General features: G+C 38.8%; 3 protein-coding genes across 7 annotated transcripts; 2 read left to right on the forward strand and 1 right to left on the reverse strand.

The window, feature by feature from the left end:
• Positions 954-6,467, forward strand: LOC18783785 (ABC transporter B family member 19). Its single transcript, XM_020559151.1, has 9 exons — positions 954-1,513; positions 1,707-1,761; positions 1,923-2,098; positions 2,234-2,398; positions 2,506-2,801; positions 2,930-3,246; positions 3,350-3,573; positions 3,892-5,787; positions 5,889-6,467. Exons 1-9 carry the CDS (start codon positions 1,493-1,495, stop codon positions 6,231-6,233), a joined length of 3,495 nt encoding a protein of 1,164 aa, XP_020414740.1. The 5' UTR covers positions 954-1,492; the 3' UTR covers positions 6,234-6,467.
• On the forward strand, positions 7,171-10,525 carry LOC18782814. Of its 3 annotated transcripts, none has more exons than XM_020558927.1 (5): positions 7,171-7,323; positions 7,625-8,417; positions 8,809-9,045; positions 9,424-9,515; positions 9,620-10,525. In XM_020558927.1, the coding sequence occupies exons 2-5, from the start codon at positions 7,776-7,778 to the stop codon at positions 10,242-10,244; spliced, it is 1,596 nt and encodes a 531-aa protein (XP_020414516.1). In that variant the 5' UTR covers positions 7,171-7,323; positions 7,625-7,775; the 3' UTR covers positions 10,245-10,525. The 3 variants fall into 3 exon arrangements, with proteins under 3 accessions (XP_020414516.1, XP_020414519.1, XP_020414518.1); XM_020558930.1 differs by having other exon boundaries at positions 7,715-8,417; XM_020558929.1 differs by having other exon boundaries at positions 7,730-8,417.
• Positions 13,091-16,640, reverse strand: LOC18784495. 3 transcript variants are annotated; one of them, XR_002270948.1, is made up of 5 exons: positions 15,967-16,640; positions 14,641-15,354; positions 14,042-14,386; positions 13,796-13,896; positions 13,415-13,502 (listed from the first exon to the last, which is right to left on the reverse strand). XR_002270948.1 is itself a non-coding variant. In XM_020560893.1 (4 exons), exons 1-4 carry the CDS (start codon positions 16,228-16,230, stop codon positions 13,227-13,229), a joined length of 1,596 nt encoding a protein of 531 aa, XP_020416482.1. In that variant the 5' UTR covers positions 16,231-16,636; the 3' UTR covers positions 13,091-13,226. The 3 variants fall into 3 exon arrangements, 2 of the variants coding, with proteins under 2 accessions (XP_020416482.1, XP_020416481.1); XM_020560893.1 differs by lacking the exon at positions 13,796-13,896 and having other exon boundaries at positions 13,091-13,502; positions 14,641-15,351; positions 15,967-16,636; XM_020560892.1 differs by lacking the exon at positions 13,796-13,896 and having other exon boundaries at positions 13,091-13,502; positions 15,967-16,635.

The raw sequence follows: 16,826 nt of genomic DNA on the forward strand, positions 1-16,826 counted from the left end.
CAATAAAAAAAAACTGTGTGTCATTAAATTTTAGATAAATCATTAACATGCGCCGTAAATTTTTAATAAATAAATCATTAACATGCGCTGTAAATTTTTGAACTTTAAAAATAGAAAACAATGGAAAATGCTGATCTATCTTTACAAGAATTTAAATATTGGTCCATATAAGATGAACAATAGCATATTGGTTTCACTGAAAAACAGACGGATTCAACGAAGTCTTTGACTGCTTAATAAAAACCAACAAGACATTTGGACAAGCACCACCATCCTTGCAGAAATAGCTAAAGCCTCCCTCCTACTCACCATTTACAAATTTCCTCCCACTGGCAAGCTGTATACCCAAAAAGTTGGGAAAAAAAACTCCTTTTCATTTTCCTTCCTTTCCCCCTCACTTTCCCACACTTTCCCACGCAATTCCTTCCAACCAAACACTCCCACAATCATGGCTGGCATAGACTCCTCCTTTGAATTTGAACAGTCATCCTCCAGCCACCGCCACCCACGTCACCCCACGCCCGTCAGCTCCTACTCCCGGTCAACCCAAAACCGAACACCCAACAGCCGGAGGAGGTCCCGCCCAAGGACGCCGTTTGCGGCGGACAACGACGTGTCGTGGCAGAGCGAGATTTCGTGGCAGTTTGAGCCCACTGGGTGGAGTGACACTCGAAACTTGGGCTCAGCTTTGAGCCCATGGGCTGCCACCAGCACCTCCACAGAGGCCCAAATAACTCGCCGCTCAGCCAATTACTACTACCTCTCAAGAACCTCTACTGGGTTCAGAAGCTCTGCCCAAAATAACACAAATTACGATTCTACCCCTGATGGCAGGCTTGAGCTTCGAAGCTATGTTGCTCCTCCAAGAGATGGCAATAACTATAATAACTATAATAACAGTGAGAGTTGTTTGGTTTTTGGGAAGAGTAATTACAATGCTAATTATAAAAAATCCCCAAAATTGGAGAAGATTAAGGAGCTGGGAAGTGGGAATTATAGTGGTCCTTTGGCTAAGAGAGATGTGCTTGGTCATTATGATGATGAATCTGAAGTTTTGGGTCATGGGTTGTCACATAATTTGGGTCATGACCCAGGTGGTCATTTTTATGGCACATCAAAAATTATAGGACATGGTGGCTATGGTCATGGGTTGTCACATGCAGGGCATGATCATCATCAGCATGGTTATGATGATCATGCATGGCAATCAACGGTTACTAATCGTCGTAACGATGGGGATGACCGGTACGGTGACAGTGATCAAGGTTCTGTTTTTGATGAGGATGGTGAGGATGAGGAGGATGCAGTGCCACCAAAGCAAGTAGGGTTGCTTAGCTTGTTCAAGTATTCAACAAAATGGGATTTGGTTCTTGTTTTTTTGGGTTGTGTGGGTGCTCTCATCAATGGAGGGTCTCTTCCTTGGTACTCTTTTCTTTTTGGACAGTTTGTGAACAAGATTGCTAAAGAATCAACATTCGCTGACAAGACTCCGATGATGAAGGATGTAGAGATGGTATGTATGTAAATATATTTTTACACAAGATAAGATAGATCATGCTCATATGTTTTATTTTCTATGTTTAGATTAAGGCATTTTCTGCACTGTTGGTAAACTTTTTCTTACCATTGTTTTTGAATATTTACTGTAGGTTATATTTGGTTTGGATTAATAATGGAAGCTGATTTTCTTTTGAATCTAATTTCAGATATGCCTGTACATGGCTGGACTAGCTGCAATAGTGGTAGTTGGAGCATACATGGGTAAGATGGGCATATATCATGATGAACATTTCCTTTTTCCTCTTTGTTTCCTTTTGAATTCTTTTGTTTTTCCTTTGTGTCTAAATGTTTGTAACATATGGAATTTTGTCAAAGCCCATATGAATACATACCAACAGTGTTTTTTTATCACTAAAATGCAGAGATCACTTGCTGGAGAATGGTGGGAGAGAGATCTGCTCAAAGAATGAGAAGAGAATATCTAAGAGCAGTTCTACGGCAAGACGTTAGCTTTTTCGATACAGAAGTCGCTGCCGGTGATATTATGCACGGAATTTCCAGTGATGTTGCTCAAATTCAAGAAGTTATGGGAGAGAAGGTCTACTATTTTCTTTTATAAATCTGCCTTGAATAAAATTTTACGATTACGTAACAAATAGTCATTATTGTTCTGTTCTTGTATATTGAGAATCAGCTAGCATTGATACATTTTGAACTTTCTATATAACTGCAGATGGCACATTTCATTCACCACATATGCACTTTCATATGTGGATACGCAGTTGGATTTATAAGGTCAAGGAAATTATCTCTAGTAATCTTCTCAGTCATACCACTGATGATGTTCTGTGGTATTGCATACAAGGCTGTTTATGTTGGCCTAACTACAAAAGAAGAGGTAAAAACAAATAGAGAATGACATAACCAAGCATATTATAAACTTGACCTTAATTTTTATCAACACATTAGCATCTTTTTTATTCTTTTCTGGTGCATTTTTCAAAGGTTTCTTATAGGAAGGCCGGTACTGTAGCTGAGCAAGCTATCAGTTCAATCAGAACCGTATTTTCCTTTGTTGCGGAGGATAATTTGGCTGAAAGATACGCTAATTTATTGGCCGATTTGGTGCCTTTTGGAGCAAGGATTGGCTTTGCTAAGGGTGCAGGAGTGGGAGTTATCTATCTGGTTACTTATTCAACGTGGGCATTGGCTTTCTGGTATGGTGGTGTTTTGGTTGCAAGGGGAGAGATAAGTGGAGGCGATGCTATTGCTTGTTTCTTTGGTGTCAATGTTGGGGGGAGGTAATAAGCTTGTCTTTGTGGTGGTTAAGAAATTTCAGAAATTTTTGTGCAAAGAGATATATAAAACTAATTGTACATGACCTTTTCTATTTTCTTGACACATTTTACATGTGACTAAATTTTCATAGGGGCTTGGCATTGTCACTGTCATACTTTGCTCAGTTTTCACAAGGCACGGTAGCAGCAGGCCGGGTTTTTGAAATTATAGATAGAGTTCCAGAGATAGATCCCTACAGCTCAGTAGGCAGGACCCTGCCAAAGGCTCGAGGAAGGATTGAATTTAAAGGCGTTTCTTTCTCATACCCGTCTCGTCTTAATGCTCCAATTCTTCATTCTCTTAATCTGGTTATTCCATCTTCAAAGACACTAGCACTTGTTGGTTCTAGCGGAGGTGGAAAGTCCACCATTTTTGCTCTTATAGAGAGGTTCTATGACCCTAACCAAGGTATCATAAGCTTATGGTTTAACAAGATAAAAAAGCAATTTATGATAAGTTGGAATAACTTTAGTTCCTGCTCTAATTTTGTTTTCAAATGTTTGTTTTGCAGGTATAGTTACATTAGATGGTCATGATTTAAGGACGCTGCAGGTCAAGTGGCTAAGAGATCAGATAGGTATGGTTGGCCAGGAGCCAGTGCTCTTTGCCACAAGCATATTAGAAAATGTATTGATGGGAAAGGAGAATGCCACCAAGAAGGAAGCAATTTCTGCCTGCATTGCTGCCAATGCTCACAGCTTCATCTCTGGCCTTCCACAAGGCTACGAAACTCAGGTTCAGTTACAAAAGCATTCTTACTGTTCTCTTGATGGGGAGATCCTTGGTATACTGACGGAAGTAGTGTTTAGAATATGCATGGCAACGTTCTTTTGCCAGATATCTAGCATGCTATGTTTCCAAACTGTGAATTTGGACCATACATTCAAACAAGAATTCACCTAATTTGTGATCCAGACTGACAGAGGGAAAAACATGTACCGGCTTGTCTGGCAGGAGGACGTTTATAGACATGCACACACACATGTAAATGTTTACATCAATGATTATGTACTCATGGTCTAATGCTCATTCATTTCAAATGTCATTTGGCAGGTTGGAGACAGAGGAGCACTTCTTTCAGGAGGTCAGAAACAAAGAATCGCATTGGCTCGAGCTATGATCAAAGACCCTAGAATCCTTCTCTTGGATGAACCTACCAGTGCTTTAGACCCTGAATCTGAGTCTGTAGTCCAACAGGCTATTGACAAGATCTCCTCAGGCCGAACTGCGATTGTAATTGCTCACAGGCTATCAACAGTAAGAAATTCTCATACCATTGTTGTTCTTGACTCTGGCTCTGTCGTTGAGATTGGCAATCACCGCCAGCTCATGGAAAAAGCTGGGGCCTACTACAGCCTTGTTGAGCTTGCTGCTGATGGAGTAACAAAACCTTTTTCAAAGCAAAATCATACTGAAAAAGGCACTCAGCTTTTGGTGCCTGATAAATCAATTCATGATGCGCCAAGATCAAACCCTACCCAAGGGAAAACCCAAATAGAGGAGAAAGAGGTCCAAAAACCAAAACCAAGAAAAGTTCGACTTTCAGATATATGGTTGTTACTGAGACCAGAGCTTCCAATGCTTTTATTTGGATTAATCTTGGGTATGCATGCAGGTGCAATTTTGTCTATTTTCCCTTTTCTTCTCGGCGTAGCCCTTGAAATATATTTTGGTAAAGACCCATCCAAGATTAAACGAAAAATTGAACCCCTTTGTTTAGTACTTGTTGGACTTGGCTTTGGGAACATAGTCTTTATGACAGGACAGCAAGGCTTGTGTGGCTGGGCTGGAACAAAACTCACAATGAGAGTGAGAAATCTCCTATTTCGTTCCATACTAAAACAAGAACCTGGTTGGTTTGATTCTGAAGAAAACTCCAAAGCAGTACTGGTCTCACGGCTCTCAATTGATTCTGTCAGTTTTCGATCAGTCCACATTGATCGATTATCAGTCTTGTTAATGGGTTTGAGTTCAGGTATGGTGGGACTTGGTCTATGTGTTTACCTTAACTGGAGGCTAGCTATTTTGGCTGCTGCTCTCACTCCTTTGACTCTTGGTGCAAGTTACTTAACCTTGATTATAAATTTAGGACCAAAACTTGACAATGAAGCTTATGCCAAAGCTAGCAATATCGCCTCTGGTGCAGTTTCAAACATAAGGACAGTCACAACATTTTCTGCTCAAGAGCAGTTGGTTAAGTCCTTTGAAAAAGCTTTATCAGGTCCAAAGAGCAAATCAGTGAGAAGGTCACAAATCATGGGCCTAGCACTGGGGTTCTCTCAAGGTGTTATGTATGGAGCATACACCGTAACTCTGTTGTTTGGTGCTTACCTTATCAAAGAAGGCAAAGCAAACTTCGGTGAGGTATACAAAATTTTTCTCATTCTTGTTTTGAGTTCATTTTCTGTTGGACAATTAGCCGGTCTTGCACCAGACACATCCATGGCTGCAACAGCAATTCCAGCAGTTTTTGATATCATTTCACGTAGGCCATTAATTGGCAGTAGCAACAGAGACAAAGATAAGAAACTTGACCGGTCGAAACCATTGGATATTCAGTTCAAAATGGTCACATTTGCATACCCATCTAGGCCAGATGTGACTGTGTTGAGTGACTTTTGCTTGAAGATCAAAGGTGGTAGCACTGTGGCATTGGTGGGTGGAAGTGGGTCAGGAAAATCAACAGTTGTATGGTTAATACAAAGGTTTTATGATCCAATTCAAGGGAAGGTGATGATGGGAGGAGTGGATTTGAGAGATATTAACGTGAAGTGGTTGAGAAAGCAGATAGCTCTAGTGGGTCAAGAGCCTACATTGTTTTCTGGCACTATAAGAGAGAACATTGCTTTTGGTAACCCAAATGCTTCATGGGCTGAAATTGAAGATGCTGCAAGGGAAGCTTATATTCACAATTTCATCAGTAGCCTCCCTCAAGGCTATGAAACTCAGGTATTGTTCTATGATGCATATGTATCACCCAAGTTGTTCATCTTCATTTGACCATTTTTTTTTGTTGTTTCTTTTTCTAATATTTTTCCTATCATATATAGGTTGGTGAGAGTGGAGCCCAGCTATCAGGGGGCCAGAAACAAAGGATTGCGATAGCAAGGGCTATACTGAAGAGATCAAAGGTATTGCTGCTAGATGAAGCAAGTAGTGCATTGGATTTGGAATCAGAGAAACACATACAAGATGCACTTAGGAAGATTTCCAAAAGGGCTACAACCATCATAGTGGCTCACCGGCTTTCGACGATCAGAGGGGCTGATATGATAGCAGTTATGAGCAATGGTGCCATCACAGAATATGGGAGCCATGATGCACTTATGGCTTCTCATCTTAATGGTGTGTATGCTAGCTTGGTGCGTGCAGAAACTGAAGCCAATGCATTTTAATCATATAAATATGTACCTAGTAAAGTTGCTAGATCTTAGATTCAAATTGTATGTAAAGAAAATTGTTGGCTTGCCCTTTGATTTTCCGATGGGGGAAATCAATTAGCAGTTGCTTGTAGTTATAGAGAAGAGTCCATTTTAATATCGTTTGGTCCCCTTCCATTATTTTGTGATATTAGAGATTGGAATTGATGTACCAACATACATCGAAATGGTGAGTTTTGACTTTGCAAAGCATTTTATTCTTTGCTTGTTTGGGCTAGTTGGTAAACCAAATGACAAAGGTATATATTTTTTTGGCCAAAATTATTATTTTTATACAAGAGGGGGAATCAATCACATTACCTCGAGCGCAAGAGTGAATGCTCTTAACCACTTGAGATACAAGTCTCTTGCCGAATGAGATGTATTTTGAGTTACACAATAAGGGTATCTCTTTTTTCTTAGCCTTGAACCTTTGATTTTCACAAATACACAGGTATGGGATTTATTCCTAGAATCTATTCTAGCGAAGCAGAACCAACTGATAAGTTGAATGTGATATTCCACTTGTTAATGTCTTTGATTAAGAGATGCCTTATGTTTACCCAAAGTAGGTATGCCTAATGAGTATTGCGTTTAATATATGATTCACATGTACAAATTCTGGTCAATTCCTTTTAGGAGGCTGCTCGATTGAAGTAACAATTTCTGATCAAAACATTGGAAAGGTCCTTAAGTATCCACAAAGAGACCCACGACCTAATGAAGAAGCAAATTATAAGAAAAAAGGTTGATAAATCACAATAATCTCAATTAATGGTGGGTAGCCCCTTTTATAATCATTGCACATCACATAAAAAGGCCATTAAATTCTCACATGTATGCATTGTCACTTGGCTTTGAAGCCAAGAGAAGCTGATGGTTACGTGCCTTTCATGCAAAGCTAAAGCCTAAAGATGTTCTTTTGGTCAAGCCAAATGCCGCCACTTATCAAACACTGTTTGGTTCTCAAGTTGTATTCTATGCTTCATCTCTCTGCAAGATTCCTTCCCCACCTTGTTCTTTCTAGTTCAACCTTCTTGGATCTTTGTGCTCCATATATCACCAGGTATTTACCATCTCTCTAATTCTTAGCATGTCTAGTCATTCATGTTATTGCATAATTTCCATCATTTTGACGCACACAGCTTATGCAGCTTACACAATTTCCTCAGAAAAGCAAGAATTTCATAATATTGTGACTGATGCTAGCTTAGTTTTCTTCATTGAAATTTACCTCAGAAATTTTGTTTTCTTGATTCTTGTTGTTTGAGTTTTAATATGCAGTGTTCATTAGTTTGTGTCTTTTCAATGCCTTTTCTTGTTAAGACATTGTGTTGCCAAAAACCAATAAAAAAGAAAAATTGCAGGACTTTATTATCGGTTGCCTGTCTTTGATTCTTGTTGCATATGGGATATGGTTTTTGCTTAGCAAAACAGTACCATGAAATGAATTCCAGTGCATCATCATCCAGGTAGACTTTCTCAAATTTGGATTTACCAGAACAAGAAGAAAAAGCAATGGCCTCCCTTACACCAGGAGTTCTACTAAAACTCCTTCAGAGCATTAACTCCAACGTAAAGGTTCGTGGAGAATATCGATCGGTCCTGCTTCAAGTGATCAGCATTGTGCCTGCCTTAAGTGGCTCAGAGCTGTGGCCAAACCAAGGCTTCTTCATAAAAGTGTCGGATTCTTCTCATTCCACTTATGTCTCACTGTCCAAGGAAGACAATGAGATTATATTGAATAACAAGTTGCAGCTTGGCCAGTTTTTCTATGTTGATAGAATGGAGGCAGGAACACCAGTTCCTATACTTATTGGGGTCAGACCAGTTCCAGGACGACACCCTTTCGTGGGGAACCCGAAGGATTTGATGCAAATGTTAGAGCCATCAGAGAGTCCAGTTCAAGTTGATCAGGAAGGCAGCAACAGTTTGAAATTGAGGGAGTCCTTCGACGCAAAAGATGAAAACTCAAGACAAACGTTTGTTATTAAAGAGGAAAGGGCAGCTGTTGCATCTAGGTATATGCAAGGTGTTTTGACATCAAATTCAAAAGCTAGCGGGCCAGATTCTAATGGAGGTGGGAAGAACCATGACAATGAGAGTGGTGCTAGGAAGGTTTCCATGTTAAAAGGCAAGCAGCAAGAGCATAATGGTCAGGTACGATTCGTGCTAAACATAATTTCCATTTTTAAGACGGGTAGGATTATCTGTTTAAATTAGATGCCATAGTGATGACAGAATAAAAGCAAATGAGATTAGTGCTTTTTCTCTGTTTCAAGTCCTAAAGCATCCAGGCAATGTTACACATATAGGAGTGTTAGGCAACACATAACATACAACAAGAACAAGATTCAATAAATTGGAACAAAGTTATTGTGCAGTACACAAATTTTTCTTGGATCTTTAGAACCTTTTCCTGTATCCCTACACCAAATGATGCAACTGAGAATATAATCCTTTTATTTGAAACAAACAAATCAGTAGATGGTTCCCTTTTATGTAATCAAAGAACAGTTTTGTAACATGATCATTTGTTCTAGTGTTACAGGCACGCTCAATAACTCCTTCCCATAATCGACCTGGTGCACTTTCATCAAAGCCGGACTCAGTCGTATCTAACACCAAGGAGACTGCTGTGCCTTATAGAAGCACTTCTGCAAAACGAACTTCAAGCAAACAGGAAAACATGAACTCTAATTGTTTGTCAAGCCGAAAAGATAAAAGCCAGTCACCAGAGGCTGTTTTGTGGGCTTGTCTGCCGGCTAACTTTTTGAAGCTTGGAAAGGTACCTTTCCTTGTTTCCTTCGCATTTCTTTCCTTTTCAGTTTAACATGTCCGAAACTTAAGTTATGGCTACTGTTCCATCAGTCCAAACAGCCAATATAGAAAAAGGCTTGGCATTTTTGTTGAACAACTGTATTAGTTTGATAATGCTAAATTCTGAACAGATATCAGTACTTTGTTGAGTTTATACTCAGATCATGACCAATTGAGCATGCATTCAATTGAAGGCAACAAGAAAAACTTAAAGGCCTTTTCATTGAATTAGATTGATGTTAGCTAGGCAACAATATCTTGAATAGAAAAATCTCACTAATCCTCGCATCCATTACACCGTTGCAATGTGACACTTCTTTCTTATCTTTCGTTAAAATTTTACAAGGGAATGCTCAGGAGGAGAAATTTAGCTTCTTTGGTAGCAGCAGAAGCTCAAAAAGAAGCATCTACAGCTGCAACTCTTGTCAAATGTCTTAGGTAACTATAATATCTATTAAAAGAATCCATGTCAATATCTTACATCTATAATCACATTAAAATTGTTAGTCTGTGAAACTTATTTCTTAAATCTTTTCTTTCAGCATGTTTGCCGATCTATGTTCAACTGCCTCACCAGACAATCCCCACCTTCCTCTCAACAAGTTTTTCATACTCCACCAGCTCATTGACCAACCAAACATTGCAGCTCCATTCAAGGATAATTCAATTCCTTCAACTACAAAACAATTAGTGCCTCCAGATGTTGAAAAGTTAAGCAAAAGGACAGGTCTAATTCATGGTAAAAGTACATTGAAGTCTCCAAAGGCCCCTGCTGAGTTAAGTGGAGCAGAAAAACTAGAATGGGCTAAAGGAGATAGTGCAAAAGAGATAGCAGAGCTGAAAGAAATTCTCATAAATGAAACAAGATCTTGGTTTTTGAAATTCTTGGAGGAAGCATTGGATACTGGCTTTCATCTGAAACCCCAAGAGAAGAAAGGTAAGGACAGTGCCGGGCGACGCAATGAGCCAGACAATCATATTGCTGTGACATTATCACAGCTTAAGAAAGCAAATGAGTGGTTGGATAAACTGAAGAACAATATGAGCTCGGGGAACAATGGATTGGTGGAGAATGTTGACAGGTTAAAACAAAAAGTATATGCTTGTTTACTTGTTCATGTGGAGTCTGCTGCTTCAGCTCTAGAAAACAGATCTGACCGTGGTTGATCCAGCCAAAAGGGTGATTTTAGAATTTTCATTGGCCTCTGGTATATATGAGTAACTTATTACATTTAATTTAAGGTGGTGTTGATTTCCAACTAAGGTGATTTGAGCCAAGAATTGTTATTTAACTTGTGGATGATGAAATTATTTATGGATGTTGATTGTGTATAAAAATAATAAGGCAATTGAAGGTCTGCATCAAAATAAACTGATGAGATTTTGTACTCAATCTGTGACTGATCATCTGGTTCAATGAAAAGTGGCAAGACTGTGTAGCACTTAGATGATCTTTGGGAAGCAGCATTGCAGAAGTAGAATCAGTTCGATCGACATTACATTCGGTTAAATGAGTTACCAATATGAGCTATGATAGGATTTTTAGTACTTGTGCAAACAGTGTTAAAAATCACATAAAATACTTGCAAGAATACAAGGCTATTGTAGTATAGATGCTCATGCAAGGTCGTTTTCCTCAAGGACTAATTAGCAATTTATGTAAAAACAAATTCCAATTACTACTTAAAATAAAAAGTCAAGAAAGATGATTATAAATTTGGTGGATTCTAAAAAACAAATATTAAACAAAAACAAATACGATTGAGAGAAAGAGTTTTGAATATCAATTTATAAAAACACTAGGGTTTCACCATCACCTAGCAATCCTATGAACTTTTACCAATTACTTATGATTTGCACATGCCACTTTGAAGGTTAGGTTTTCCTAATGTATATTCTACTTGGAACCTCCAACACAGAACGTATATCCAACATGCAACCCGTCCGGACGTTCGGATCAAATCTGAACATGAAAGACTCATTAAGTTTTGTGAAAACCCTTTGAAAAACCATGCAACCCTTAAGACGTGGTGTTCATCTTAAGTGAAATTACAATTATTAATCACAAGAAGCTAGCATCAATTTCAGGGAACCTTCCGACCAAAATTGCATCCAATTACTTTTCTAAAGATCCTAATGGTGATCAGGCATTAAGACAATTAGATAGTTTAAAACAGTGATTAACAATTCAAAATACGCATGCACTCATCATAAGCAATTAAATAAAAATCACATATTCATGCTAAGGTTCAAGGCTTCACCCTAGCAAAAGAAATTTAGTTACGCATACTCATAATTGAAATCCAAGAAAATATCATTAAGAAGAAAAGAACGAAAACACCTGAAAGTTGTGAAAACCCAAAACCCTAGCAATTGCTCTCCACAATGCAAAGTTCAAAAGTGAAAAGGGAGTCCTAAATTCCTTGTGAGAAAGAGCTTAAATATCCCTTAAAACCTAGCTGCCAATGTACAGCTTTTCTATCCCCACAAGGAAACTAATTAAAGTAAAATAATACTAGGAAATAAAGTCCAAATTGGAATAGGAGAATTTGCCCAAAATCAGCCCAGCCACGTTTTGGCCCCAAATCTCCTCCAAATCTGGCCCAAGATAGCTTGTTTTAAAGATAAAAATGTTCTGAACACTTCTCTAGAAGGCCACAAACCCATCCGAGGTCATCTTGGGCTCCAAAAACGCAATAAAAGCCCAACACGTCACTATTCCAGCACCGCGTACTGCTCCTTTATTTTATTGCCAGAAAATAACCGCTTGGAAGAAAAATCTGAAATTTTGATACGATCAAGCTAAGTGACTCAAGAACGTCCTCCAACTGGAATTACTCCAAAATTCCTCAATTTGATTATGTTTTGCTCCAGAGAGAGTCGAAAGTCCTATATTAAAAATATAATTCAAAGTATCAAAATTCTTCCAAAATATTAACCAAAATATACTAAGAATGAGGTTAAATATATAATATAAAATATGTCCATCAAGCTACTAAGAAACTGACCTTTATCATTGCCTTCAATCTTGTGCCTGAAAGGGAGAGAGTCCAAGCTGGAGAGCTAGAGCACATGCAAAATTCTCAGAACATTGAAGCTGATATATCTAGCATGTGCCCTGCTTCTCCAGCATGGATCATTCTCCCTATCCTCCACCTCTGCATAAAGGCTGAATGGAGAAGAACATTGGTTGAGCACTTTTATTGCTATAAGAATTAGAGCACATGCTATAAGAATAAAAGCATGGCTAATAAAATCTGAATAAGAAGCATGTTGATAATGGGATACACATGTGAGTGATTTATAAAGGATTTTTATATGTAAGAAAGAGTTTGTTGGTGGTAGGGTTGTTGCTCTTGTGGCTTTTGCTTCTAAAATAAGCATTTATTTTATTGTTCTTTAAGCGAAGCCAGAGAGGAATGTTGAACCGAAGTTGGACCAACACAAGTTTGCTTGAGTAACCGGTGAAGTTTGGCTGCCAAAAACAAATGGGATCTAGTACAACCGAAGTGCCAACTTAAAGTAGACCCTTGGCTATGGCAGACCACCCACCATGCCGAGGCACAATCCATGGACAATAATTAAGGCTAGTGAAAAACCCTTTTTGTATACAAGCGATAATCTACATTAAAATAATCTAAACTACGAGGAGGGGAATTCGAACTCATGTTCAGAGTAGGGAGCACGCTGCACTAGTCAACTTGTCTAAACCCATATCTGCAAGGCTAGTGAAAAACCCTAAGACTGAAAAAATGGATTTTTATTATTTTATATTTCTTTCATTCATTGAAAAACAGAGACTTGAATTTCAGAGCTTTTATTTAGAGTGGTTTGAATACCAACTAAACTTCTTTTTATTTTTTGGCGGTCAAAGAATACCAACTAAACTACTGCAACCAATTAGTTACAATATAGGTAAGGGAGCCTCTATTTACACCCTTTTTTTATTCATCACACCCAGTTTCCCAAAAAGTTTCTACGCCCCGTCTGAATAAACTGAACTCGTTCCAAAATGAAAGTGCTGAATTGCAACATAAACCATTTTCCATGATATCAACATAAACTGTCATTACATTATGAAGCTAGCATGTTACTTCATGTTAACTCTTAACTAGAGAAGACAACGACATATACACAAACACAGGGTTTTCAATATTGTCTAAAAGTAAGATTCAGACGGCCAGGCCGGATGTTTGTTTTTTCCAGTAGGGTCATAGGAGCAGTATTTGGCTGTATAGACGCTACACCATGAAAGACATGTCTTGATTTTCCACCAAATATCAAAACATCTCCAGATTCCAGTAAAACCTTATTTGCCCTCTCAACGTCCCTTTGATCGCCATACAAGAATTCTGCAGTATCTCCAATAGAAAAGGAGACAACAGGTAAACCTTTATGAAGACTTCGTTCACTTTCATCACAATCCTGTAGGAAGCACGGTCATAAGATGTTATCATGAAGTTAAAACACTCATGCTTAAATTCAGGAAAATGAGGTGCAGACAATCTAGAAGTGATTAAGTTTTTTAAGATTCACAAAATAATATGGGGCAAATTTGGTTATATGGGAAAGTTTTCTAGAGTCTTCTAAAGAATCCGTACGTGAGTGACAGGTTTAAGAATAGTTGTATTTTGCTTATGGAAGATTTGGAAGTGGTGCTGCAGCTGTTGATCAATGTAATGCAGTTCAAAGTATTAAATAAAAGTGTAGAAGAATACCGTGAAGCCAAAGAAGTTGGAAGCTATTACTATCATACAGCAAAGAAGTGGCATGCTTAATAACGGCTGACAGTCAGAGATGTGATGCTTAATAAAGTTCTCTATCAAGCGGGAAGGAGGGAGGGGGGAACATTCATTATATTAACTTCAGAAGAAAAAAAAATATGAAAAGATAGCTGAGAAAAATAACTGTTTATTAGCATTCAACCACTCAGATAATTTGGCTAAGGCTCTTTCATGACAAACCTGATGAAGACCAAGTCGCCCAGATGATGAGTAAAAATTCACTAAACAAATGTCTGGGGACATCCATGGAAGTATACTTTCGGAATTGCTAACTTTAGAATCTTTTCTTATAAGGGAATGGGATTCTTCAATTGCACTTTTAACCAACCGAAAGAATTCAACAGGAATACTGGGCGGTTTAGCACCATCAAAAGGTCGGTGATCCCCATAGCTACTCGTCTCAGGGTCCCAATTCTTACCAAGGCACATCATCTTCAAATACAACTTCGCTCCATCACGGTAACCAGGTTTGTAGAAACCTCCAGGACCCAAACCCAAGTCTCGGCATAGCTTCACAATATTGATCTAGAAGACATAAAACACAGAAAATCTAGTGATTAATCAACTTACTCTACAGTTTTCACGTGCTATTCAGACAGTGAAAGTAACAGTTATGTTGTACTGATAAATCCACAGGGAAAGAAAGCTCCTCCAAAAAGCTTTATTACTTTACTAATGAGAGTTCAAGGTCAATGTAGTTATCAGGGGGGAATGATTAACAATGAAAACTAATCAGTTATCACAGCGAATAGAGATAGTAAAAGAGCACAAAGCAGCACCTGCTCACTGGGGGAAAGGTAACCCTTTAAAAGAACCATTCCAGGTTGTAAAACACTTCCATTTTGCTTTTCCATGGAGCGCTTCATTTCATTCCGCCTTTCTCTATTCTGCACTAACAGAGGAACCTTTAGGGTAACACAACCCCCCGCTTTAGTTGGGCATAAATCAAAAGCCGAGTGTTCAGAAAGCTCTGGGTTCCGATGGCCAGTTGTATTTACAGAACTGTTAACAGGCAAAGCCCCACTGCTGGCTTCAGATTTGGAGGCAAGAGAAGTTTCACCATACCCTGTCATATCGCTCGGGGTTTCTCCTATATGCATTCTCTCCACCCCCGAATGTAAATTCCGAGAATGATTCATAGAAAGGCGGACTGAAATATCTACCCCAAAATGCGTTCTCTCTACCCCCAAAGGAAAATCTCCTTCATGGCTTGAATATGGAACTGAGCACTTTAAACCTTTTTGTCTAAAGCTCGCAGACTCAGTTGATTCATGTCCCTCTTTCAAACTCTCAACACGGGGAAGTGTGTCTTTTCTTCCAGACAGATGCCATTCCTGCCGATGTGAATTACTGAAGGCAGACTTATGCTCAGAATAATATGAGAAGCTACTCGGTGACATTTGCTGGGGACTTTCCATTTCACTGTTAGACCAGAACTCCTTGCTACCAGGACAATCATTAGGAAAAGGTCCACGAGTTCCAGCTCCGGCCTGCTGTTTATGTGATCAGTGTGAATAAAAACCAGTCAATCAACTGAACTCCACAATCATGTTCAAGATTAATTAAGACATGCAATAAAATAATAAAAATCATATAATTCATGTAAAAGATGAACATGAAACTTTCTTCTCATCACTTTTCCATGCATGCTGCAAAGAGTCATTTAATACGGTTAATAAATAAAAAACAAGAATGACACCAAATTTGGTGAGCACAAGTGATTATGTAGAGAAGCACGAATATCCACTTGTAAGTCATGGACCATCAGAGGCTTGAAATTTCTCTTACTCACACCCAATTTCTACAACATATTCTAAACAAAACCCAAAACCCAAACCATTTCAAAGCGCAAATAAACGAAAAGTTCCAAACTTTTCAACCAGCGCAGACGTTACATTCCATATTATTTCAAAAACCCTAAAGCCAAAAATTGAATGCACTGTTATACAAAGCATATGATGCAGGTAAGAGAAGAGTCTTTCACTTGACTTTAATGACCGAGCAAAAGAATTCCCATATAAAAGAAAAGATGGAAAGACGCCCAAAAAAACAGGTGTTGTAAAAATATAAGAGGAAATATAGAAAAGGGGTGGTGATAAAGTTACAGTGCCGTTGCGAAGGGGAGGGTGGCCGCCGGTGCGTGGAGAATGTCGGCCACCTCGGGGGTTTTCTCTAGCTTGACCACGATTCGCGGAGAACCCTCCGTCTGGAGGGAACCCTCCGCCTCGAGCTTGACCACGATTCGCGGAGAACAGTCCGCCTCGAGCGAACAGTCCGCCTCGAGCGAACAGTCCGCCTCGAGCTTGACCACGATTCGCGGAGAACCCTCCGCCTCGAGGGCTTCCTCGAGCTTGACCACGGTTGTCCATGGAGTCACTTCAGACCTAGCTGGCTCTTTGCTGATATACTTGGCGGGAATATTACGCTTGGTTTTGGAAGAAACGAAGGGAAACGCCTGAGAAGTGAAGTGAGGAAATGAAAGGAAAGTTTATTGATCTATAAAGAAGACGGTGGAATATTGGAATTTGTGGCTTTTTTTTTTGGAGGGAGGGAATATTGGAAAGGTGAGACTTTTTTGCTACCAGCTCTATTAAATATCGACCGTTGTTTTGCACTTTTCACCTTCGGTGGAGTGAACCTTTTTGTTCTTTTTTATTATTTTAAATTTAACTATTTGTGAAAATACAATGATATATATATATATATCACACAAAAGTTTATAATTTCAATATGAAAAAGTAGTTGAATTTGTAGCAAGAAATTTATAGCTCAAGTAATTAGAAGTAGTTATCCCTTCACTGAGAAGTTGTTCGAATCCCCCAATATCATTTATTAGTCCTGATCTCTTGTACTACAGGGGTCCAAGAGATTTGTGGTCACTCACCGTTGGATGTAAATTCAACGGTTCACTCACTTTTGTACTCCTTTTAAAAAACTTTTTTGAACCATTAGATTAATATCCAAC

This window comes from Prunus persica, chromosome G3 (assembly GCF_000346465.2).
Source record: "Prunus persica cultivar Lovell chromosome G3, Prunus_persica_NCBIv2, whole genome shotgun sequence".
NCBI lineage: Eukaryota > Viridiplantae > Streptophyta > Magnoliopsida > Rosales > Rosaceae > Prunus > Prunus persica.